The sequence below is a fragment of the Erinaceus europaeus genome, chromosome 1 (assembly GCF_950295315.1).
Source record: "Erinaceus europaeus chromosome 1, mEriEur2.1, whole genome shotgun sequence".
In the NCBI taxonomy this organism is placed as follows: domain Eukaryota; kingdom Metazoa; phylum Chordata; class Mammalia; order Eulipotyphla; family Erinaceidae; genus Erinaceus; species Erinaceus europaeus.
In genome coordinates, this window is record NC_080162.1 from 104,019,969 (window position 1) to 104,037,223 (window position 17,255).

The 17,255-nt window shown below is 39.6% G+C and overlaps 1 protein-coding gene across 1 annotated transcript in view; it reads left to right on the forward strand.

Annotated features, from left to right (window-relative positions):
* PDE6C (phosphodiesterase 6C) overlaps positions 1-17,255 on the forward strand; it is a 59,345-nt gene that overhangs the window by 34,028 nt on the left and 8,062 nt on the right. The window contains exons 15-18 of the mRNA XM_007516784.2: positions 6,696-6,783; positions 12,802-12,902; positions 15,787-15,894; positions 16,426-16,489. Coding sequence (XP_007516846.1) covers positions 6,696-6,783; positions 12,802-12,902; positions 15,787-15,894; positions 16,426-16,489 — 361 coding nt within the window. The remainder of the gene's footprint in view (positions 1-6,695; positions 6,784-12,801; positions 12,903-15,786; positions 15,895-16,425; positions 16,490-17,255) is intronic.

Sequence of the window (17,255 nt, forward strand, 5' to 3'; positions counted from 1 at the left end):
GAGGGCAGGGGGTGATAGAGAAGGTGAGAGACAGACACCTGCAGCACTGCTTCACCACTCGCAAAGATTTCCCCATGCAGATGGGGACCAGGGACTTGAACCCCAGTCCTTGAACATTGCAACATGTGCATTCAACCAGGTGTGCCACTGCCCAGCCTCAGAAAATTCAGTTTCATATGTAGGAAATGAATATGATGCAGAAGAATGAAACTGAACTACTTTATCTCACCAGAAACAACAAAAGTCAACTCCAAATGGATCAAAGACTTGGATGTTAGACCAGAAACTATCAAATACTTAGAGGAAAACATTGGTGGACTACTTTCCCACCTAAACCTCAAGAAAATGAATATGCTACTGTGTTCTCTAAGCCTGTGTGAATCAAATCATGTATATGTTCATATGCATATATACTCTATAGCTAGTGTTTAAAAAGAATGCTTTTGGAGAGTCAGGTGGTAGCGCAGCGGGTTAAGTGCATGTGGCACAAAGTGCAAGGACCAGAGTAAGGATCCCAGTTCAATCCCCTGGCTCCCCACCTGCAGGGGAGTCGCTCAACAGGCAGTGAAGCAGCTCTTCAGGTGTCTATCTTTCTCTCCCCCTCTCTGTCTTCCCCTCCTCTCTCCATTTCTCTCTGTCCTATCTAACAATGACGGCATCAATAACAACAATACTAACTACAACAACAATAAGACAACAGGGGCAACAAAAAGGGAAAATAAATAAATAAAATTTTTAAAATGCTTTTGATTAATATAAAGGGCCTTGTGAGCAGTGACTTTTACCATCAGCAACTATGAGACTGTCTTGAGATGGAGCTCAACCTTGGCTTCAGGGACAGGGAATGGTTTCAACCCCTGCTGGTCATTCTGCACTCCAGAACTCAAGCTTCCTGCTGGTCCTTGAGATCTTGCCCTGCTTCCTCATCCATTTGTCAGCTGACTCCATTTCAGGGGAACTAATATTCATTGAGTATCTATCATCCACTAGAGACCAGGCCTAGTCCATCATCTCCTTCTTTTACTGCTGAAGAATCAAGGTTTTGCCCAAAGGTGCAGTCCAATTTGTCTTAGGTGAAAGGAAGTGGCATCTCACCTCCAGGTTTATAGAAAGTATGTAGCTATTTCCCAGCTATTTTTATCAGTTGGTGGGCATGCTGCCCTCCTGCCATTTATTTCTATAAATGGATAGTAGAAACATACGGTGACAGAAAAAAAACTGGAACACATGTGAGGTTTTTCTCAACTGCCAATGCTTTAACTTCGATATACACCTCTCTGGGAACTCCACTAAGCTGCCGTGATCAAATACATTCCTTTTGTACACTGCCCTTCAGTGACAGAAAAGAGTTTCTCATGGTCTCGCCACATATATCTACTGTTTCAGAAGAAGTGCTCAGGATCACACAAAAATAAGATGTTACAGTGGCAAAATAGTTAATGAGAAGGTTGATAAGACTAAATGATCATTCACCCACACTGTTGGCACCAACCAGCTCACGGTGGAGTCTGACTTGGAGCCAGAGGGACACAGATGACTTTGCTTCTGCCTTGACCCTTTGCCAATGGTCTGCTTGTCTTTAAAATGTCTGACTGAGTGGGTTCTCGCTCCCACCCTTATCTCCCAGCCTTTGACTCTGTCCTCTGACAATTCTTTAACACCCTTGCCATTTTCCAGTTTTTGCCCTTGTCCCAAATTCTTGTGTCCTCTTTGTTTACATCACTTTTTTTTTTTTTAGCCAGTTTGCTTTCTGCTTCATTCTTAACAGGTTCCTCTGTTCCTTCCATCTGCTTTTTCTTGTTTTCTTTTTTCTCCAGTTACATCATCTGTTTCCTTTATTTCCTCCATGTTTTCACTTAAGAAACACAGAGACACCGGAAGAATTTTTTAAAAAATCAAAGGAATTTCAGAATTTATCACACTTTGTTCTCTTGTCTACATTTGATTATTTTCTACAAAGAATCACAAGGCAAGTCATCTGTTTTCAGATGGTTCCTGTTCCCTTTTGTTGCCCTTGCTGTTTTATTGTTGTAGTTATTATTGATGTCGTTGTTGTTGAATAGGACAGAGAGAAATGGAGAGAGGAGGGAAAGACAGAGAGGGGAGAGAAAGATAGACACCTACAGACCTGCTTCACTGCCTATGAAGCACTGCAGGAGGGGAGCTCAAACTGGGATTCTTACATAGGTCCTTGCACTTTGCGCCACCTGTGCTTAACCTGTTGCACTACCACCGACTCTCTCCCTGTAACTTCTGACCTTATTTAATATTTCTCTTTGAACCCACATCAGTGTTTTTGTCATTCCTAAAATGTGAATCTTGTGATTTGATGCAATAAGTTAGATGGAGTTGAGTGTTTTCTATTTGATCCTAAATTTTTTTTATCTTATTTTATTCCTTTATTCACTCTTCATTTAAATATACATTTACACCACACCCACCCTACCACCCTACAGATTTGGTATTTTTCCTGGCTTTTTACCATCTGAAAATTAGACAGTTAGTGTTGGGAACATGTGTGAGCCTGATAGAGCTTAGAGAGAACCACCCGCATCCTTGGATGGAGGTCTGAGAAGATAACCTCTTGGTAAGTCTCTCTCAACCGAGGTGAGCATAAGGGGGGAAACTCAGACTTGGTTCTTTCCTTCTTGACTCTCAGGCCCACAGATACCCCAGTACTTCCCTCCATTAACTGCAGGCCACATGGCCACAGATTCACTCATTCAAAGTCACCTTCTGATCACAGAAGAACACACCTTATCACACACTTCATCACACACCTCAGACCCCAGACGAGAGAAATTCCAAACTATATGGCCTTTTGATATCCATCTTCTCTCTGTCTCACCCTACGGGTTTAACCCCTATGCTTCTCTCAAATAACTTTGGATAATTAAGTTGGTTGTGTTATGGAAAATAAACATGTCTTGTATCTCATCAATTCCTGTCATGCCAATCCCCTACCTTAGCATGCTGACTGTTAAGAAACCTGTAATTTCTGTCATATTTCAACAATAATTACCTCCATTGCTTTTCTATTTAACTTATGTCAATTTTGCTAATAGAGGGACTCTAGGATTCTGGGACTCTAAGGACTCAGATTCTAGATTCACGCTAAGAGTCCCCTGGTGTCTTTTACTTCGTGTCACCCCTGTCATGAGCGAGAAAGAACCAGCCGTTACCTTTCCCCTGGAGGACACCCTGCCGGAGAAGGAGAGAGACACCCCGAAAAGTTAGTTATGATTTACATCAATTACCTTTCAAATCATTGATAAAATTATGCATGAAAGTAAAACCAAGGACATAGTTCTCAGACCCAGTGTTAGAAACTCACATCCAGGGAGTCAGGCGGTAGTGCAGCAGGTTAAGCGCACGTGGCACAAAGCACAAGGACCAGCCGAAGAATCCTGGTTGGAGCCCCCAGCTCCCCACCTGCAGGGGAGTCGCTTCACAAGCAGTGAAACAGGTCTGCAGGTGTCTGTCTTTCTCTCCCCCTCTCTGTCTTCCCCTCCTCTCTCCATTTCTCTGTATCCTAACAACGACGACATCAATAACACTGACAATAATAACTACAACAACAATAAAAAGACAAGAGCAACAAAAGGAAAAATAAATAAATATAAAAAAATTTAAATGCATTATAAAAAAAAAAGTAAGAAAAAAAGAAACTCACATCCAGCTGGAGAAAGCAGACCTCACTGGCTTCTGACATCCAGCTATTTGAGAAAACACTGAGTTGGGCACGCTGGTACAGAAGATATCATGTAGCATCTTCTTAATTGCCTTGTTGAAATCCAGGCACAAGTTGTTCCTTACAGCCTGCTCTCATCAACCCGTTCACAAAATGTTTCATAGAATCAACTTCTTCTTCTTCTAGCGTTTGCCAAGTATTCTGCAGTGGAATAGCATAATGCCAGAGATGATGATCGTAGTGTGGAAGCGCTCACGCCCCATGAGGAGCTGGCCAGTCTTGCAATGATATTATTCCTCACGCCCACCTTTGCTGCAGTTTTTATGAGATGTTCGTGAAATGACAGAGTCCGATCGAGAGTAATGCCAAGATAGACTGGCTGGGCTTCACGCCGGATTCTTGTACCGCCAAGCTGCACATTAAGCTCACGCGAGGCCGAGGCATGGTGTAGATGGAAAACAGAATAGAATCAACTTAGCCTGACTTTCTCTTTCTAAGCAGTTAGTAGTGAAGATTTTATGATGCTCACAAACTATCTGCTTAAATTGTTGCAGAGATTAATGTCAACCTCCCTGGGGTGTCATACATAGCCTTGTTTTCTCCTCAGTTTTTAGGATAACAAATATATATATATATATATATATATATATATATATATATATATATATATATATATTTGTAGACAGTCTTCAGCTATTTCCTTCAGTTTCTCAATACTACCCAGGGAATGAAGAAATTAAAGTGTTACCCATCTGGGTTAAACGAACAATTAAGGATTTTTTTTCACTGTTTCTACCTATTGCTGGAGTTGTAGTTTTCAGAAACTATCTCAGAAAGATTGGAAGGAAAGCTGGAAACCTGAATAGTCAAGCCACAGTGTCTTCTCTGTCCTTGAGATTCTCTCTGTTAGTTTTTTTTTACTCTCTGAATAAATGGACAATGTCATAGTCTAGCCATTTACTTTCAATACTTTAAAGTTTACTGATGCCAGATATTCTGAATACAGAGAATTTTCAATGAACAATGTGGTTTTCCTTCCTCAACAGCCCACTGAAACTTTAACATTTTCTCTGCCATTAGCATTTTTAGAAAAATATCTTAAATTTTTTAATTTCTCTCCAAATATGAATATGTATGTGTGCATGTGTGTGTGTGTGCACACACACACACACATGCGTGCATGTGCGCATGTGAGCATGTAAATTAACTATTTTCTTTGCTGGAGCTTGAGAACTTGTTTGGAGATTCTAGCAGGAGAGCACAGCTACTCGTATAACCGAGAGCAAAGGAAGACTAGTCCATTTCTGTTTGGGGAAGATCATTCTGTTCTATCTGAGTGTGGCTTGGGGAGAGATACACATTGAGCACAAGGAAGAAAGGGACACCTACCTTAGCCAGATCAGTCAAACCAGTCCTGGTGGTCAATGGGGTGACAAATGTCCAACCAGACTGAATTTACACTCTGTTTTCTGCTGTCTTTTTAAAAATTATCTTTATTTACTGGATAGAAACAGCCAGAAATTGGGAGGGAAGGGGGAAAGAAGTCGGGGGGGGATACAGAGAGACACCTGCAGCACTGCTTCAACACTCACAAATCTTTCCCCCTGAAGGAGAGGACCTGGGACTTGAACCTAAGTCCTTGCACCCTATAACATGTGCACTCAACCAGCTGTGCAACCACCTGGACGCATCTTTTTTCTTTTTATATATTTTTATTATTGACTTAATAGGGACTCACAAGAGTATAAGATAGTAGTATAATTCCACACCACTCCCATCACCAAATTTTTGTGCCCCTAACCCCTCCAACTGTAAATACTATAGTTCTCCCCATATCATTGAGACTTTGGGGGTGAAGCCACAGAGAAACAACCCCTAGGTGCAGGCTGCTGAAGTCTTCCCACTAATAGTGATATACCTGTATTCTCAAACTTCTGGTTGGTGAGACCTTGGCAATATATTCTCTCTCTCTCTCTCTCTCTCTCTCTCTTTCTCTCTCTCTCTCTCACCAGAGCATTGCTCAGCTCTGACTGATGGTGGTACGGGGGTTTTAACCTGGAATTTTGGAGGAATATATTCTCAGACTGTTACTTGTGACTGCAAATCTTTAGTTACTATCCACACCTGCTCAAACACACACTGGGGCTCAGTGCCAGGAAGATGACACCTCCATTTCCTGGTGGCATTTTAGTTATTTATTTGGAGACAGAGACAGAAATTCAGACAGAGGGAAAGAGAAACACCTGCAGCAGCAGTACTCCACTGCTTATAAAGCTTCCCTACCCCCCCATCCATAACAGGTAGAGACCAGGGTCTTGGACCCTCTTACACATGATAACATGCATTCTTCTGGGTGTGTCCCAACCAGTCCCCAGGATTTCTCTTGTTAAAATTATTTAGTTGTAGGGATGAGCAGTGACACACCTGGTAGAGCAACATGCTGTGGTGCTACCCTGAGAACCCTGGTTCAAGCCCCCCAGTCCCCTGGCGCACGCGCGCGCGCGCGCGCGTGTGTGTGTGTGTGTGTGTGTGTGTGTGTGTTTGAAGCTTCATGATCTATGGAACAGTATTGTGGAAAACTCTCTTTTCTCTTTTTCCCTCTCCATCTTCTCCTTCCTTCTCAATTTCTCTCTGTATCTATCAAAGAAATTAAAAAGGAGAAGACAGATTTCTTGTGCAGGCACTGAGCCCCTGTGATAAACCTGGTGGCAATAAAAAAATAATAAAATATCTTTTTAAGGTTTATTTATGAGTGTGTGGGGGGATGCCGCTCTGATGCTCAGTTTTGACACAGAGTGATCATTGGTTAAAGGATTTTTTAAGAGCACATTTTCTTCCAAGTCTAAAAAAGACGTATGCAGATTATTACTTTTGATTGATTAATAGGGACTCAGAGAGAGAGGCAGGAGAAATAAAACAACCATGAGCAATAAATACTTCTGACTGCATGGACTAGTGTCTAATCTTTAAACAACAAAGGTGTGACATATCCTCTTCTTTCTAGGTCCACGTCTCCATTAGCAAGACTTCATGGATCTTCCATTTTGGAAAGGCACCACCTAGAGTACAGTAAGACTCTACTGCAGGACGAGGTGTGTACATGTCTGCCTAGGGCAACACACAAGTTCAGAATCAAAACATCAGCCACAGAAAATTCTTGGGAAAAGAATGGCCTTGAGTTGTAGAAGTCAACCATATATATATAATGGATATATATCAGTGCATAGAAATGCTATAGTGAAATAGTTTCATTAACAACCAGGTTGGAATTAGGTGAGATAATAATAAAGAAAAGAGCCTTTAAAAGTCATAGAATCACTGTGGGTCTGTGGACTTCAAAGGACTCGGTGCATCTGATATATATATGGGAGAGGAAGCAATATGGCCACTGGCTTTATCTGTTCATGGGAAACGCAGTACAGTCTCTACTTTTGAGAAATTCAATTCTTGGCAGTGAAGGAGGGAGAAAAAGAGAGATACCTGTGGGGCTACTTCACTGCTCTTGAAGCTTCCTCTCTATGTAAGTGGGGGATAAATCTTCTGGAGAGTGCAGTTTTCTGTCCATAATAATCTTGTATTAAAGGTTCAGGAAAGTGAATACATAGAAATATGCCTATGTTTGGAGATAACACTACATTCTTCTAGGCACTTAAAAGTCAAGCAGAAAAAAAAAAAAAAGTAAGGCAGAGTCACTGGGAGGAAAGTAGAGGCCAGGCGGGTAGTAGTGCATCTGGTTAAACACACATATTACAGTGCGCAAGGACCCAGATTCAAGCCCCTGGTCCCCACCTACAGAAGGAAAGCTTTGCAAATGGTGAAGCAGTACTGCCTGCAGGTGTCTCTCTGACTTCTCTCCCTCTCTGTCTTCCCATCTGCTTTCAATTTCTCTCTGTCTCTATCCAATAGTAAATAAATAACAACATTTTTTTAAAAAGAAGAAAGGAGAAAAATGAAAGAAATGATTGGATGCTTTCATAGCCCAAGACATATGGAATGCCCAGACAAGCAACCCCAGATCAACTGTGTCAGAATCACTGACTGTGGAGGGCAGAGTGGGCAGGATGTTACCTCAGATCCTGGGCTTCATTTCAGAGTTTGACAAGCTCTCTGTGCTTTGAGCTTAGGAAGCTACATTTTAGTATGAACTTTACTAATTCTAGTGTTCCACTAGAACTTCTCTTGTATTGTAGGATTCATACTGTAAAAATGATGACAATGTCTGTTCCAGGAGAATACAAGGGAGTAGAAGGTAATTCCAGGAAAGTAGTTTTTACCAGTTCTTTTTTTTTTTTTGTCTTTGTTGTACTGATTAAGACAATTTTACATTTTTGAGTAAAATTTTTCAGATATCCTACTAATTATGTGATATCACAATGTCACATATGATTATTTAAATTTTCATTTACTTAGTAAAGCAAAATATTTTTTCAAAATATAGCCAAATATTTGAATAATTTAGTGAAAAACTTCTACCTAGTCACCTGTATGGTTTTCTTAGCTTAAGGATTTGAGAGTTTATAGCAGAGTAGTGGTTTTTCTATCTTGATTTTTAAAATATTTTATTTATTATTGGATAAAGGCAGAGAGAAATTGAGAAGGGGAGGGGGAGAAGAGGAGGGAGACAGAGGGAGAGAGAGAGAGAGATAGAGAGAGAGAGACAGAGAGAGACAGAGAGACACCTGCACCCCTGATCCAACACTCCTGAAGCTTTCCCCCTGCAGGCGGGGACTAGGAGTTGATCCTGGGTCCTTGTACACTGTAATGTGTGTGCTTAATCAGGTGCGCCATCGCCTGATACTCCATTTTGATTTTTAAAAATGTTATTTGTTCTGGAATATGACTTGTTTTGATGATTACCTAAAAGCTTATAGTTCTTTCGGGAGCTCCAGTGGTGCAATCGGTTAGTGTGTGGTACTTACACAGCTTATAGTTCTAAGAAGGATTATTGCATTTTGATAATCCATATACCTTGACAAGAACCTCTCTGCAATGTAATTCAGACCTGCTAATTGCATACTTTTAAGGCCTGTAAATAGAGTCGCTAGGCAATGCAATCAAAGAATTTTTATGAGCAGTTAAGTTCATGCACACACACACAGAGTTTCTGGCTATTAAATGTTCTTCTTACATTCGGGGAGAGAATTCTATTCATTTATTTATATTTTTTGTACAATAAAATGTATAGAAACTTCATTTTTAAAAATAAAATATTTAGAATTTTTCTAGAAATTGAAGCATTTTGTGAAGACTTTTTCTCATAGATAAGACTTTGACCTAAAATGCTCTTTTATTTCAGTACAAGTTAGTATTAGAATCTGATCTGAAGATTAGAAACAGCTGTCTTCTAAATCAGACAGAAATCAGGGAGTCAGGCAGTAGTGCAGCGGGTTAAGCGTACATGGTGCCAAGTGCAAGGACCAGCGTATGGATCCTGGTTTGAGCAGGTCTGCAGGTGTCTATCTTTCTCTCCCCCTCTCTGTCTTCCCCTCCTCTCTCCATTTTTCTCTGTCCTATCTAACTACGGTGACATCAATAACAACAGCAATAAAAAACAAGGGCAACAAAACTGAAAATAAATAAATATAAAAAAATAAATCAGACAGAAATCTACTTTTTAGCCTGAGTGAACAGGAAACCCTATTATTCAAATTTGTGGAATATTAGTTCCATGCAAATGACAAATCACCTAGCATAAAAAGAGAAACCTCTCCCTACTCAAACACAAATGTCAATCATGTTTTTTCACATCAGCACCTCTGTAGTCTCTGTATCTCTCCACTCCCAGCTCCAAGTAACCATCAAAATGTCCTTCGGCCTTAGAGATTCATATGAATTTGATCGTTTCATAGAAACACAGTGCTACAGTAAATACCCTTTTGTGTTGACTTGTTTTGTACTGAGATGTGTCCATGTTATTATAGGCATCAGTGACTCACTGATTTTCATTTCTGAGTAGCATTTAATTTTTCACAAATAAAAGGTATGCAAAATTTTTTTCAATTTAGCAGAAGAGAAATTTTGAAAATAGAGGAGACTTCCAGAACTTCAGATGTGTGTGTGTATTTATTACAAGAAATGATAGTTATTTATTTTTTTTATCCCTAGAAGGATTATTGCTGGGGCTCTGTGCCTCACAATGAATCCACCTCTCCTAATATATATGTGTGTGTGCGTGTGCGTGTGCGTATGTGTGCACGTGCACACTTTCTTTTTCCTCCTTGTTAGGACTGAGAGAAAGAAATTGAGAGACAAGAGGTCAAGATAGAGGGAGAATGATAGAGATAGACAGAGAGAAACACCTACAGTATTTACTTCATTGCTCATAAAGCATCAGCCCTGCTGGTAGGGAGCAGGGGCTCAAGCCCTGGTCCATGCTTATGGTAACATGTGCACCATCAACCAGCCCCCAGTATAACAGTTTTTCCTAGGAGGAACTTCCTAAATGAATAGCAAAAGACTGAGAAATGGTAAACTCCAGATGAGTATTTAGATGTACTATTAGGTACTTATGAAAACATGAAGTCAATTAGAATTCTTCTAGTTCTTCTTACATCTCTACCTCTACTTTGTGTGTTTTTATCATAAGCATTTTTCTTATCACTTTAAAGTGTGTGTGGGGGGAAGTTACTAGTTTACAGTACACTTATTGACACATGGGTACAATTTCTCATCTCTCCATGTTAGGTGTCTGCAAAACACTTTTCCCCACCCCCAACTTAGGCCTTTTTTCACCATCACAATCAGGACCTGTGAACCTCCATCCTTTCCATTCCTCCCATCCCTAGAGTCCTCTGCTTTGTATGTGGAACATGGAAGACAAAAGAAAGTCTCTCACTAATGCAACTGACTTTTTTTTTTTTTAAACTTAGGGGAATCGGGTGATAGCATAGCGGGTTAAACACACGTGGCGCCAAGCGCAAGGACTGGCCTAAGAATCCTGGTTTGAGCCCCTGGCTCCCCACCTGCAGGGGAGTCACTTCACAAGCAGTGAAGCAGGTCTGCAGGTGTCTGTCTTTCTCTCCCCATCTCTGTCATCCCTTCATCTCTCCATTTCTCTCTGTCCTATCTAACAACAATGACGTCAATAACAACAACAATAAAAAAAACCCAAGGGCAACAAAAGGGAAAATAAATATAAAAAAATTTAAAAGTTTAAAAAAACTTAGGCTGTTTTTATTTGACTCTTTTAAAAGATTATCTTTATTTATTTATTGGATAGAGACAGCCAGAAATGGAGAGGAGAGGGGGACATAATAGAGGGAGAGAAACAAAGAGACACCTGCAGCACTGCTTTATCGATCACATAGCTTTCCCCCTATAGATGGGGACGGGGGCTTGAACCTGGGTCCTTGTACATTGTAACATGTGTGCTCAACCAGGTGAACCACCACCCAACCCCTTCATCTGACTCACTACTCTTGTGTTTATTTTTTATTTTAAGTTATACAATCTGACATCTTTTTCTTTTTTAAGAATTTACTTATTTATTCATGAGAGAGGAGGAGAGAAAGAAACAGACATCACTCTGGTACATGTGCTGCCAGGGATTGAACTCGGGAACTCATGGTTGAGAATCCAATGCTTCATCCACTGAGCCAACTCCCGGACCACCAATTTGACATCTTTATATATGTATTTATCCTTGTGTGTGCATTTCTTACTTTTGGAACATTACAATGTCCATCAGTAAGCAAATGTAGTGGCTCAGGGATGTGTATACCATCAGGCCAGAGGAAGGAAACCACTGTACCAAAATCCAGGGCACTCTAAGTGGATTAAAATTACAGATGACCCACCAACTCTTCCTTCTTTCCAGTTCAGACAAGGTTGAAAATAACCTATATTCAGACAATTTGATTCCATGATTATGAATTGATAATACCCCATGGGCTGCTAGGAGATATCCTGAGACATTGGTTTTGATCTCAACATGTTTTTTATTGTTTTTATTGTTGTCTCTAGGAATGACCGAGAGCTATATTTTGTCTTGGGTTTGAAGTTCTTATTTTTCTAAATGCCACTAGGGTTACCACTGGCATTTGGTGCCTACACCACAAATCCATCACTCATGGAGGCCATCTTTTTTCTTTCTTTTATGGATAAAGATATAAATTGGCAGGGGAGGAAGAGATAGAGAAAAAGCGACCCAAAGCACCGTTTCACTGCTTTTTATTTTGTCCCCTTCACACACATACACACATACACACACACACACACACACACACACACACAAATATTAGTGTGATATTCAGTTTATGTTGTTTTCCAAGTGATTTCTATTATCATTTTTAAATTACATGAATTATTCAATGTGTCTAACAGTTGAACATATACCAGGTTGTTATTAAACTCCTTAATTAATATAAGCTCTCTGTGTGTGTAAGGCAGTATTTGTTTTTCTCTAATTTCACTTGTCACAATGCTTTTTTAATGGTCCTGAAAGAAAAGAAACATTTTTTTTGTTTCCCTTTCTTTTTTCCCAAATATTTATTTATTTATTCCCTTTTGTTGCCCTTGTTATTTTATTATTATAGTTATTATTGATGATGTCGTTGTTGTTGGATAGGACAGAGGGAAATCGAGAAGAGGGGAAGACAGAGAGGGGTAAAGATAGACACCTGCAGACCTGCTTCACCGCCTGTGAAGCGACTCCCCTGCAGATGGGGAGACTGGGGCTCCAACCGGGATCCTTCCTCTGGTCCTTGCACTTTGTGCCATGTGCGTTTAAGCTGCTGCGCTACCGCCCAACTCCCGAAAACAAACATTTTTTTAATTTTTTTCTTTTTTAAAAAATATTTTTAATATTTATTTATTTATTCCCTTTGTTGTTGCCCTTGTTGTCGAAAACAAACATTTTTAAGTGTATAAGTAAAAGCTTATACACTGACTGTATGGATATGTGCTAATAACATCTTATTTTATAATTTAAATTAATTATTTTATTTGGTGCAATAGCAGGATTTATTTAATTCAAGAGGTAAAGACAGCAAAAAAAAAAAAAGAGAACATTTTTCTGAATATATAATGATCTTCATTTTGTTAAGCATAGTTTGATTTGTTTATGGAATCAAAGGCAACTGAGTAAATTGCTATGTTGTTTTATCTTATAGAGTTTAAATATTTTCCAGAACTTGAACAAACGTCAGTTTGAAACTGTTATTCGTTTGTTTGAAATCGCAATAATAGCAACTGATCTGGCTTTATATTTCAAGTAAGTATAGAGCTAGCTCCCTGGCTCTCCCTCCATAAATGATCCATCACTTTACTGTTAAAAGGCCTATGTGTGTGGTCTGGGAGGCTGTTCAGTGGATACATCATTGGACTTTCAAGCACAAGGTCCTCAGTTTTATCCCCAGCACTACATGTAACAGTAGATGTCTGGTTCTCTCTCTCTCTCTCCTCCTATCTTTCTCATTAATAAATAAAATCTTTTTTAAAAAGATATATACATATTCATTCATCTTCCTTTGGGATTATCAGTGAGATACCTTAAAGTTGGCTGACAGCGAATTTACTAGATATCTGGAAACATTTTAAAAAGTTTAGCAGCTAATATTAAGCAGCTTTGCTATCTGAAGAAGCTGAAATGAAACTGAAGAGGATGAAGTACAGCCAAGTGGGCCCATTGCAAGGCGAGTGATGCTATTAGCCGAATGGCATTTTCCTTGGTGAACTCACTATGGTCCTGTCCTAGGTCAGAGTCTCGGAGCTGAACAGTCTTGGATGTACTGCAACACACTAATCAAACTCATAAAACTCTGGATGAAATGCAGTCGACCACTAGTATATTTATAAGAATAATAACAGATAAGACAAGATATTTAAGTTTCTATACAAATTCTCGAAAGTGAATCACAAAACTGTTTGGTAGAAATGGATTAGAACAAAGTGAATTAGTTTGAGGACCTAAATATTTAGTGACTTGGGTGGGCACTATCAAATTGTGTTTCTGATCCTTCTTAGTAGAAAAATTTAATTATGAAATATTTCAAGCATGAAGACAGACACTCAGAACAATCTAATTACAGCTACATTTCAGTAACCTAAATGTAAAAATGTTAAGATTTTGTCACATTTGCCTTACATCTTTTTTTAAGGAGGAAAAAGTCATATAGTTGAGGTATTCCACCTCCCTCCCCCTTATAAAAATTGCCATCCTGATATTAAGGCACATTCATTATGTCCATTCATATTTTATGATACTTTGTTTCAAAATTTTCCCACAGATGGTACACAACTATATGTACCTTCTACAATTTGATCTTTTTCACATAACATTGCTTTAAGGATTTTTCCTCGGTAGTAAATGGAAATCAAGTTTTTTATTATTATTATTGTTGTAGTTATTGATGTCGTCATTGTTAGATAGGACAGAGAGAAATGGAGAGAGGAGGGGAAGACAGAGAGGAGGAGGGAAAGACAGACACCTGCAGACCTGCTTCACTGCCTGTGAAGCGACTCCCCCTGCAGGTGGGGAGCTGGGGGCTTGAACTGGGATCCTTACTCAGGTCCTCGTGCTTTGTGTCACATGCATTTAACCCGCTGTGCTACCGCCCGACTCCTGGAAATCAAGTTTGTTTTTATGATATATTCAACTGCATGAATATACCATAATTAATTTTGCTGTTCTTTTAAAAACTATTTATTTACTTTAGTGAGAACTTCTCTGTTCCAGTCTCTTGGAAACAGAGTTGGCAGTCAGCTGAGGTAAAGAACAAACACCTCATCACAGACCCCTGCAAGCGTCAACCCGGCTTTGACCTAGCACGTTATGATTGGGCCCTCCTCAATCGCTATGGAACAGGCCATGGCCGGTGCACCGCTATGTTCCATCGCTGGGGAGCCAGAGACGACCCGAACTACCCCTGCGGCTCCAGACAGACTATGACCCACATAGTCAACGACTGCCACCTCTCCAGATTCAAAGGAAGTCTCGAAACTTTACATCAGGCTCAACCTGACGCTGTTGACTGGCTACAGAAGAAGGGCAAACGCTAGAAGAAGAAGTGAGAGATAGAGGAAGATAGATGATAGATAAATATATACATAGATAAGACAGACAGACAGACAGACAGACAGACAGAGACCAGAGTCCTGCTCATCTCTGGCTTATGGTATCGCAGGGAACTTAACCAGGGACCTCAGAGTCTGAGGCATGGAAATCTTTTGCAGAACCATAATGTTGTATCCCTGCCAGTAATGTTGTCATTCTTATGTTCACAATATGATCTCATTTTTTGTCTTTGCCTATAATACTACATTGTTCATCCTTCTACATACATGAAGAGTTTTCCTTAGAAAGATAAAAATGGGATTGCTGTAGGGTTTGCCTACCTTTATTTAAACCACATATCTGGTGATGTGAATGGTGTGAAACTATTTCCTTGTTGTTACCTGATAAACTTGTAAATCACCAATAACATTATTTTTTAAATAAATTACATAGCAAAATTATATAGATGTCCACTAGAAGTGAACAAGAGTTCCTGTTGCCTTCTATCTGGAATATTCTTGATTTGGATTAATTTAAATATTCATATATTTTTATTTTGCTGATCTGAGTGTGAAAATATCTTTTTGTTCAGACTTGTGCATTCTTGTTTACTTTTTTCTTTTTTAACCAGTATATCAGCTCTGGTTTATGGTGGTGCAAAGGACTGAACCTGGGACTTTTGAGCCTCAGGCATGAGAGTCTCTTTGCATAACCATTATGCTATCTACCCCCACCCCAGCCCCATTCTTGTTTACCATTGAGAGTGAGCATCTTTTCATATATCTGTGGTTCTAATGTTTTAATTTATTAAATGTCTCACCACAACCTGGGGCCTCTATGTTTATATCATGATTTTTTTTCACATGTAATTCTTAGTTTTTAACATATTCAAACTTATCAGACTTTATAATTTGTTCTTACTGTAGCATAAGCTTTTTGTATGTCTTGGTTACATGGTTCTTAGTCCCCAGCTTCTTAAGATGCCATCAAGTGAACACAGGAGACAGAATGAAAACAAAAGTCTTGAAAAGCTTGTGACAAAGATGCCTTTTTAATCTGTTCTTATATGTTAAATTTGCTACACCATTGTATCCCTTTTTAGAAAGAGAACCATGTTTCAAAAAATTGTAGATGCCTGTGGAAAAATGGAAACTGAACAAGAAGCGACCAAGTATGTAACTACTGATCCCACCAAAAAAGAGATTATCATGTGAGTAGTCTAAATGTTATTGCTTAAGGAGTGGAGGGGGGAGCCAAAAATAACTTGTGTTTCAGGGGTCATACCAGGTTAAGTGCACATAATGCAAAAGCCCAAAGACCTATACAAGCATCCCGGTTGGAGCCCCTGCTCTCTGCCTGCAGGGAGGTCGCTTTACAAACGATGAGGCAGGTCTGCAGGTGTCTGTCTTTCTCCCCCCCACCCCCCGTTTTCCCCTCCTCTCTTGATTTCTCTGTCTTATCCAATTAAAAAAAAATGGCTGCTAGGAGCAGTAGATTCATAGTGCAGGCACCGAGCCCCAGCAATAACCCTGGAAGAAAAGAAAAAGAAAAAGAAAAAGAGTAGAACAGAACAGAACAGAAGAGAACAGGACAGGACAGAACAGAACAGAACAGAACAGAACAGAACAGAACAGAACAGAATAGAATAGAATAGAATAGAATAGAATAGAATAGAATAGAATAGAATGGAATACAAAAGAACTTATGTTTCTATGCTAACAGTTTTTGTGATCTCTCAAAGGGCAATGATGATGACTGCATGTGACTTGTCAGCTATAACCAAACCATGGGAGGTACAAAGTCAAGTGAGTAGTTATATTTCTCTTTCTGTGACATGCTTACATTCTGTTTAGGTCCCATGTAAAGGAAACATGAAAATATCTGGCAACCTCAGAATTTCATGACAATTAGCAATTATGTGACTATCTATATTATATGCAGTTATCTTTCACTACATAGGATCTATATTTTCAGACAATTAGCTTATAATTTAAAAAAAAAGAAAAAAAACTTGAGAAGTTAAAAGAGAAATAAAATGACTCCTCTTGGGTTCCTGTCAATGAAGAAAGGCAAATAGCTTTTATGAGCTCACAAATGTCAGCAAGACAATAGGCCATTTTTATCTGGCCCCAGAACAAAGCAAATAGAGAATATTGAGAGGGGGCCAGGTGATGGTGCCACCTGGCTCAATGCAAACATTACCATATTGGAAATCAAATGCCCACCTTGTTGGGTCACTAGTTCACTATGGATATCCCTACTGCTCGAGAAATAAGAAGCACTTGACTGAGAGATACAAGTCAAACTTTGTAGCACAGTTTGCATGACCTGTCACCACCTGCCCTTAAGTCACAGTACTTGGTACATACCCCAACTCCCTCCAACCTCCCAGGCTAAGCTCCAACTCAGCTCCACAAGCAATAGCTCTCCACAGACTTCCCCACCCTCTATACCTGACCTCCTCTTTCCCTTCTTTCTTGATACGGTATACATGCAACCTCCCTCATTTATGAATGTTTATTCTTCTTCTTGATCACTTCATCCTCCTTCATTGTAGTATTGACCACATTG